At 64.9% G+C, this 8978-nt stretch overlaps 1 protein-coding gene and 1 long non-coding RNA gene across 2 annotated transcripts; both read right to left on the reverse strand.

Annotated features, from left to right (window-relative positions):
• Positions 1–2635: 2635 nt before the first annotated feature.
• LOC311204411 (ephrin-A4-like) lies at positions 2636–6600 on the reverse strand (the record flags this gene model as incomplete). The annotated part of the gene is made up of 5 exons (XM_084280841.1): positions 2636–2724; positions 2809–2868; positions 3061–3129; positions 3512–3804; positions 6377–6600. 5 exons carry the CDS (start codon positions 6598–6600, stop codon positions 2636–2638), a joined length of 735 nt encoding a protein of 244 aa, XP_084136967.1.
• A 362-nt stretch (positions 6601–6962) lies between these two features.
• Positions 6963–8502, reverse strand: LOC311204413. The gene is made up of 4 exons (XR_014618056.1): positions 8456–8502; positions 8183–8254; positions 7918–8039; positions 6963–7027 (listed from the first exon to the last, which is right to left on the reverse strand). It is a non-coding gene; the product is annotated as an uncharacterized lncRNA (long non-coding RNA).
• Positions 8503–8978: the final 476 nt, after the last annotated feature.

Here is an 8978-nt window from a genome sequence, read left to right on the forward strand (position 1 = left end):
ATCCAACATTTCTTTGACATTTATGGACTTCCCAGGGGCTCATGGAATAGGAAAGACAGGCCTCTGGAATTTTAAGCAGTGTTGCCTCGCATCCTTGAAAGTCAAAAGATGGAAGAACTTTCCGTACCCATAGTCTGAGATGTGAAAAGAATACAAGAAGCTGAAGGTGGGAAGAGAGGAAGTAGTTACTGAGCACATTCTGAAGCCAGAGATCATACAGGTACCAATCTCTCATCCAGAGAGCCCATCAGATAAACCTCATCTGCCAGAGCGGACAGGGAGTGGTGTTCCACACAAGAAAACAGAAATTAGGGTTGGACACAGTTCAAGATGCCTTCTCATGTCCCAGTGCCTTTGCTGGGGTTTCTCCCTTGTCCACACCACTGGGATGTGGCTGCTGCTGGAATCCTTCAGTGCAGCACCAAGAAAAGGAATTTTTCCCCCTACTTCTTCCCCCCCCTCAGACAGTGGTACCGGGAAACCGATTTTGTCATGATTCGGGTATTTCCTCTTCCTGTGAGATACTTCAAAATGCGGTTTGTGAAGATCCTCAGTTTGGACAGGAAGGAATGAACCCAGGAGGATTCCAGGAGGCAAACCCGGCGTTACCGGGGATACCTGGTTCAGTGTTGTGAAGAGCCCAAAATCTGTGCTGTCTTCTTAAAAAACGTCTTGTAGCTGTAAGAAACACATGGAATGGCAAAGCTGTAAATGCAAATCGTTTCTATGTCTGTGTGTGTACATATCAGGGAAGAAGCAGAATATAAAGACAATGGAATAGCTCAGACTCCAATTCAGCTGCCATGCTTGCATAGCCTGATGTACTGTTTTTAATAGGGTGTCATCTTGATGTTGGAGCTGTCTTAAGCATCATGAAATGACTAAAATTTGTTGCAAGCCGAGAACATACATGTGGTTTTACAATGGCTCAGCTCAAAGACCATAAGTCGTCTGACAGCAATTGCAAACCACCACAAGGTGAGGCTGAGTCCAGAGTGAACCCTCTTGTACCCCCCAAAATCGCAAACAAGATCAACATGGGGGAAAAACGAACTGCCAGTTTAATTTCCAGGGCCAAGTCAGAGAGAACGAGGGTCTGAGTCTTTTTGTCCCAAATACAGACCCGCCAACCTGGCTGCCAGGCTGTGTGTTGGTCTGAATTGTGAACTCTTTTCTCCACTATCTGAAAAATCCTAATCTGTTCTGGAATGGGAGGAAACCCTTTTAAATCAGCTGTCCATATCAACTATAAGCCATGTCATCTGCATAGGAAGCACTAAAAATCAAGCCTGAAATCATTTTTTTGGTACTCTTGGTTAAATCAAGGAGGAGACAGATGCATCGAGTAGATTCACAAAAGGACCATCCTGGGAAAGACATCTCTTTTGCAATGCTCATGCTCCTCAAGCAATAAATCCAGGGAAGTTACCAGACCTCTTAACTTACTCTTGCCAAATGTTCAAGAGGATGCTGCAGTCATGAGATGGCTTTGAGCGTTGGCCCTTGGCGGGTCTTTCTCTGCTCTTGCAGAAGTCATTTTGAAAAGAGGACATGTTTTGAACACACAGAACACGTTGCTACCCCTTCCCATCTCACGTCAAGAGGATGTGTCTGATGTGTGCCCGACAGAGGCCATCGTGCTGAGCCACAAGGTTCAGAAAGGACCCCCTTGCTTTCCAAACTCCTCCGGAGAGAGGAGCCAAGGTGCAGCTAGGTCCAGTCTTAGTTCCAGACTTGGTCAACAATTTATGTCTGAAGGATTAGATATAAAACTACATGTCAGAGTCAATGTTTGCCAGCCAGAGCCCCCAGAGGACTTTCACTGAAACAGCTTCACAGAGCGGAAACCAGTAGAAAGTTTATTAAAGGGACAGATATAAAAGTTCCCGATTGCTGTTGATAAATGCACTTACTGATATAGGACTAGAATGCCAATGACAATGCTATGATTCTAACAAAATGCTGAGACTATAACCAAATGTTAGCGAAATACCACCCTGGGTATTCTCACCACAAAAACAAAGGGGTGAAATCGCAACCGCGCGGCGTAACTGTGTCTTGGGTGGAGGAGAAGCAGCACAGCCCAGCAACTGCCTCTTCAGGGGTCTTCAGTTTCTTCTCTCCCCCCTCCAGGTGGTCGCTTTCTCAATACCCTTAATACCCTCAATACCCTCATCTTGAAGACGCTTTCCTGGTGGTGATGCTCAACGTGACTTGGGTGGAGATTCAAGTCCTATAGTCACCCACGTTTAGCACGCACAGCTTTCTGCTCATTGGCATATTGAGGGCTGCCAACTTTCATGTTTATTTTGATTAATTTAATTAATTAGTTTATTAACTGACTAATGCGCTTAACGAAGCAAAAGGTCTCATTCTAGGCCCATCAGGGGATGCTGTGGCAAGGGGGGGCGAAGCCCCCAGGGACACCCGCTGCCTGGGAGCCCACTGCATCCCCCCCCCTCACCTTCCAGCCTGCAGCTCCTGGCCCCAGCTCGGCTCCTTGAGGAGGGGGTCCGGTGGGTGAGGGGTGGCCCGGGCTGCCCCATGGGCTCGGGGGTTGAAGGCAGCAGAGGAAGAGTCCAGAAGGGGCAGTGGGGCAGCAGGACCTGTGTCCCCTCCGTGGGCGATGCCGGGGTCAGATCCGGAGCAGGGTGAGGAGCGCGAGCACCAGGCATGGGGCGCGGGGCTGCAGCGGGGCCGCCCTGTCCCGGGCGGGCACCGGCTCTGCCAGGACAGGGTGAGAGGTGAGGGCAAACCTCGCAGCCCCCCAGTGCCCCCCTCACCCCCCACCCCCACCCCAACACTCACCCTCTGGCCCCCCACGCCCGTGGGGCTGCGAATTGGGAACCTCTGTCACCGGCTCCGGCGCTGGAACAAACCCACCCGAGTCAGGATGGGTGGAATGGGGGGGTCTGTGCCCGCCCCCCCCAGTGCTCCAGAGCAAACCAGGGTCCCCAGCAAGGACCAGGCTGCCCCAGATTCAGGAGAAGGGGGAACCCCTAGACTTTTTGGGGGTGCAGACCACCCCACCCCACCCACCCCACCCCGGACTGGACTCACTGGTGTGTCTGCAGCAGACGGAGACTTGCAGCTTCAGGCAGCGCCCGGCGCTCCCGGGGTTGGGGACAGCTGGGAGTGGGGACAGATCAGCGTGGGGGGGGGGGGGTGTCCCCCCCAGAGCTCCAGCCCGAGACGGGACCCCCCCCCCCACCGCCACGGGCCAGAACCGGGCCTGGGGCTCCCCCTCCCGGCCAACAGCGGCCGCACCCCGGGCCACGCAGACCCCCGACCCACCCCCCCTCCATCACCCCCCCTCCATGTGCAACCGGACACCCCCCTCCCCACATACACCCCCTCCCTGTGCACACCCCCACCGCCCACCTCCTCCCTCAAAGACCCCTCCCCCTCCTTTTTCAGGACACAACCCAACCCCGCTGAGACCCATCCCCAGGTAACCCCATCCCTCAGGACCACCCCCTTTGCCCGCCCCCCCCCCCCCTCCCCATCTCACAGATGTAGTAATAGGTCTCCCCAGGCTGGAACTCGACGCCCAGAGGAAAGGGGGTGAAGCGCTGGATCTTCTCCGGAAAGCGGACGGGGCCGAAGGGCGCCCGGGGCCGGTTGCACTCCCAGCGCTTGAAGGCGCCGGGGGTCTTGTTGCAGCCGCGGTGACCCTCCAGATCCACCATGAAGAGCGTGAAGGTCTCTGCCCGCCCGCCGGGCGCGGCCCCCTCGTAGTGCGGGCAGTAGATGTCCAGGTAGTCATTGATGGCCACCTGGATGGTGTAGTCGTCCCGTAGGAACCTGATGGAGGGGGAGAGACGGCGGGTCCTGTGGGCCATGGGGTGGGATGCCCCACAGGGGGGGTCCTGTGGGCCATGGGGTGGGATGCCCTGCTGGGGGGTCCTGTGGGCCATGGGGTGGGATGCCCTGCTGGGGGGGGGGGGGTCCTGTGGGCCATGGGGTGGGATGCCCCACTGGGGGGGGAGGTCCTGTGAACCATGGGGTGGGATGCCCTGCTGGGGGGGGGGCCTGTGGGCTATGGGGTGGGATGCCCCATTGGGGGGGGGGGGTCCTGTGGGCCATGGGGTGGGATGCCCCATTGGGGGGGGGGTCCTGTGGGCCATGGGGTGGGATGCCCCACTGGGGGGGGGAGTCCTGTGGGCCATGGGGTGGGATGCCCCACTGGGGGGGGGGTCCTGTGGGCCATGGGGTGGGATGCCCCAATGGGGGGGGGGTCCTGTGGGCCATGGGGTGGGATGCCCCACTGGGGGGGGGGGGGTCCTGTGGGCCATGGGGTGGGATGTCCCACTGGGGGGGGGGGTCCTGTGGGCCATGGGGTAGGATGCCCCACAGGGGGGGTCCTGTGGGCCATGGGGTGGGATGCCCTGCTGGGGGGGGGGGGGCCTGTGGGCCATGGGGTGGGATGCCCCACTGGGGGGGTCCTGTGGGCCATGGGGTGGGATGCCCTGCTGGGGGGGGGGTCCTGTGGGCCATGGGGTGGGATGCCCTGCTGGGGGGGGGGGTCCTGTGAACCATGGGGTGGGATGCCCTGCTGGGGGAGGGGGCCTGTGGGCTATGGGGTGGGATGCCCTGCTGGGGGGGGGGTCCTGTGGGCCATGGGGTGGGATGCCCTGCTGGGGGGGGGGGTCCTGTGAACCATGGGGTGGGATGCCCTGCTGGGGGGGGCGGTCCTGTGAACCATGGGGTGGGATGCCCTGCTGGGGGAGGGGGCCTGTGGGCTATGGGGTGGGATGCCCTGCTGGGGGGGGGGGTCCTGTGGGCCATGGGGTGGGATGTCCCACTGGGGGGGGGGTCCTGTGGGCCATGGGGTGGGATGCCCCACTGCGCCCCTGTCCCATGGAGCAGGTGGATGGGGGGGTTGAGTTGGAACCACTGCATCATCAGCAACCAGCTGTGGTTGCTGGAGCTGAATGGGTTTGGCTGGGGGGTTGGAGGGGGGGGAAGGCGACGAAGCCCCCTGCCCCAGGCACCCACCTCATGGCCATCACCCCCAACCTGACTGGGGGCTGCCCCCTGTGACACCCCTGCGCTGGCTGGCGTGGGGGGCACGGGGGCTCCGAGGGTGGGGTGGTGAGCAGGGGAGGGGGCCCAGCCGGGTAGTGGGGGGTGGGTGAGCAGGGGAGGGGGCCCAGCCGGGTAGGGGGGGTGGGTGAGCAGGGGGGGGGCCCCAGCCCCGGTCCGGGCGCTGCCATGGCGTGAGCTCACTCCCGCCTGTGCAAACAGAGCAGCCAGCCAGGCCGGGGTGGAGCAGCCGCTGCCACGGGCACCCACACGCGTGTGCTCCCGTGCACATGTGTGTGCACACGCCTGGGCCCTGCCTGCCCGGGGGGGCGGGGGGGGACGGAGCAGCAGCCCCCCAGCCCCCTGCCCAGGCTGCGGCCTGCGCCCGCCTCTCCCAGCCGGGCCCGTCCTCGGCACTGCTGCACCCCCCCCGCCTCACCCAGCTGCTGCGGGGCCCGCAGGGTCACCCCGTCCCACGGGCTGGGGCGGGGGGACACCCCAACACTGGCTGCAGCCCCCTCGTGCCCCCAGCACGGGCACCGGCAGCGCTGACACCAGCGCCGGTTCCGGCGGCCTGGGCGGAGGCCGCAGCGTCGCTCCCCAGGCTGGCGGTGCTGGGAGGTTTGGGGGTCCCCCCCTTGCCCCCCCCCACCCCCACCCCCCAAAGCCGGGGGCTCTCAGCGGCCAGGACGGGGCGCAGGCTCCCTGCTGACTCACAGCATCCCCACGCCGGCCGGGACGGGCCCGGGCACGGCCAAGAGCTGCCGGGGGGCTGGGGCGCTGCCCTGACCCCGTGAAGGGCCAAAAGCCCCCCCCACACCCCCCCCACACCTCCCCATCCCCAGGGCACCCATGGGTGGTGGGTTCCCACAGCTCCCATCCCTGTCACCCCACCCCAGCGTCGCTGCCCGGGGAGCACCTGCCCACCCCAGCCGGGTTTGGTGGGGTGATGAGACCCCTTCTGTGTGTGGGGGGGTGCAGCCCCCTCACTCCCACCCCCAAACCCACCCCCCTGGTCCCACCCAGCCCGGAGCTCGGGAGTGCCTGAAGAGGAGAGGGCAGGAGGAGGGATGGGGCTGGACCCCAGCCCGGACACCACGGCACAGCCCGTGGGCAGCCCCCCCAATCCGGGGCGGGGGGGCAGTTTGGGGGGCTGCGGTGCCCGGTACCACCCCCCCCCCGCAGCAGCCCCACCTGACCCCAGGCTCGGTGCTGTGCCGGGTGCCACCGGCCCCACACCGCCGGTACCGGGGCCAGGTGCAGGTTGGTACCAGGGACTCGAACCCCCCCCCACACCCCACCCAAAACACCCACCGGCCTGGGTGTCCCCCCCAACCCCCGGGTGCTTCACCTGCCGGTGCCGCCCGGTGCCGCCCCGGGGCTCGGGCTCACGGGGGGATGCCCGGTGCTGCTACGGGCTCGGTACCGCCCCGGGGGTACCCACCGGCTCGGTAACGCCCAGAAGCGCTCGGTGGCTCGGTACCCCCCCCCCCCGGGATGCGGTGTCGCTCGGTGATGTTGGTTGGGTACCAGCCCCGGTACCAACCCACCGGGCATCACCGAGCGACACCGCATCCCGGAGGGGGGGGGGGGGGGTACCACCCCACCTCGGTCTCACCTGGGGGGCACCCGGTAACCCGCTGCTCCCCCCGGGGGGGGCACCACCCCCTCCTCCCCTCAACCTCCTGCCTTCCCGACCCTCCCGGTAGCGCGGGGCCCCCCGGATAGGGGGGAGAGGGGGGGGGGGCTGCCTCGGCGGGGCCCGGGGGGCTCACCAAGGGGGCGGGGAGGGCTACCTGGGGTTGCTGCGCCCAGGGCGGTACTTCCGGTGGGCGCCGCGGGGGCTGCTGGGAGATGTAGTCCCGGCCCCTGTGTGGTGGTTCCCCCCCCCCCAACTCCTCCCCGTTACCCCCCGGCGCGGCCCTTCCCTCCCCACCCCCCGGAGTCCGGCGCTGCGACGGTCCCGGGCCGCGCTCAGGCCTCAGGCGGGGGGGGCGCGGGCCTGGGGAGAGAAGGGGAGGGGGAGAGAGGGGGGAGAAGGGGGGCCATGGGGCGCAGCCCGGCTCCCCCGCCCCGCCCCCCCTCGCTGCAGCCCTCTGCCCCCATCCCTCCCGCCTCCCTGTCCGACCCCCCAGCCCCCCATCCCTCCTGCCTGCCCCCCCGAGCACCCCACAACCCCTTCTGCCCCCCCATAGCCCCCCCCAACCCCTTCAGCCCCACATCCCTCCTGTCTGTCCCCCCATAGCCCCCCCAACCCCTTCTGCCCCCCCCATAGCCCCCACAACCCCTTCTGCCCCCCCATAGCCCCCCCCAACCCCTTCAGCCCCACATCCCTCCTGTCTGTCCCCCCATAGCCCCCACAACCCCTTCTGCCCCCCCCATAGCCCCCCCAACCCCTTCTGCCCCCCCATAGCCCCCCCAACCCCTTCAGCCCCACATCCCTCCTGCCTGCCCCCTCACAGCCCCCCCACAACCCCTTCTGCCCCCCCCATAGCCCCCCCAACCCCTTCTGCCCCCCCATAGCCCCCCCCAACCCCTTCAGCCCCACATCCCTCCTGTCTGTCCCCCCATAGCCCCCCCAACCCCTTCTGCCCCCCCCATAGTCCCCCCCAACCCCTTCTGTCCCCCCCATAGTCCCCCCCAACCCCTTCTGCCCCCCCATAGCCCCCCCCCAACCCCTTCAGCCCCACATCCCTCCTGTCTGTCCCCCCATAGCCCCCCCAACCCCTTCTGCCCCCCCCATAGTCCCCCCCAACCCCTTCTGCCCCCATCCCTCCTGTCTCCCCCGCAGAGACCCCTCTGCTCCTCCTTCCCCCCCATATCTCGTGTCTGCCCCCCCATCCCTCCTCTGCCCCCCCCCCATCCCAGCCGTGCCTGTGTCCCCCCCCTCACCTGGAGGGAATCACCGTGACATAGGGGTGATCCGGGGGGGTCTCGCTGGGGGGCAGCGAAGGCACAGGGGGCCCTGAAGGCAGCGGGCGCTGGGGCGGGGGCGGCTTGCTGGGCCCTGGGGGCTGTGTGGAAAGCGGGGGGGTCAGAGCTCCAATGGGGGGGAGGGGGGGGGGGGTCCCCTAACCCCCATCCCTTGCCCGGGGGGGCCCAGCCCGGGCAGACGCCGTCCTGCCCCACACGCCGGCGCCGCCGGTGCCGCCGTTACCTGAGCGCCGGGTGCCGCGGGGTCTGCGGGCAGCGGGCGTGTGGGGGGGGGCGGCCTGTCCGAAGGGGGGGCCTGGGGCGGACAGAGCGGGGACACTGAGGCAGCTCCGGGCACGGAGGGGGAGGAGGAGGAGGAGGAGGAAGAGGAGGAGGAGTGGGGGTGGGGGGGTGCCCCCAGGGGCTGCAGCCCGGACCCCCCCGCATGCAGAGCCAGCCATGCAGCAGCGGCTGGGCCGGGGCAGCCAGGACCGCCCCCCCCCAGCCCGGGCTTTACCTTGGGAGGAGGGTCCGGCGGGAGGGGCCGGGAGGGCGGGTCGGGCCGTGCCGAGCCGGGGGCAGCCGGCTGCAGAGAGAGGGAGAGGGGGGTGTGGAGGAGTGGCTCCGTGAGATGCCAGGCCATGGCTCTATGGAGCCATTGTTCGAGCAGTCTCCTGTGTAACTTACTAGTAGGAGTAGGCGTTGCCCCATCCCGACGCAAACGATGGAGAGGAAGGTCGGTGTTTTTGAGAGCGAATGTTACACAGGGACAAGAAGGAGAAGCAAGAGGTTTGTTTCAAGGATCTGCTGTTCCTGAGAAAGGGAAAGAAACGCTGTTCCCAGGGTTACCGACAAGCGAGACGCTCACGCGGGGAGTGTGCTTAGCAGCAGTTTATTCAGAGAGAAAGACACAGCGCTGGGCGGGAGGAGACCTGAGTCTCACCACTCCGCGCTGTGGAGAGGTAGGATACAAGGATTTATACTCTTTAATAAACAAAGCAATCTATTTTCCAGTTATTCATTCATTTTTGTGATTAGCC

This window comes from Gallinula chloropus (genome assembly GCF_964237585.1).
Source record: "Gallinula chloropus genome assembly, contig: HAP1_SCAFFOLD_179, whole genome shotgun sequence".
NCBI lineage: Eukaryota > Metazoa > Chordata > Aves > Gruiformes > Rallidae > Gallinula > Gallinula chloropus.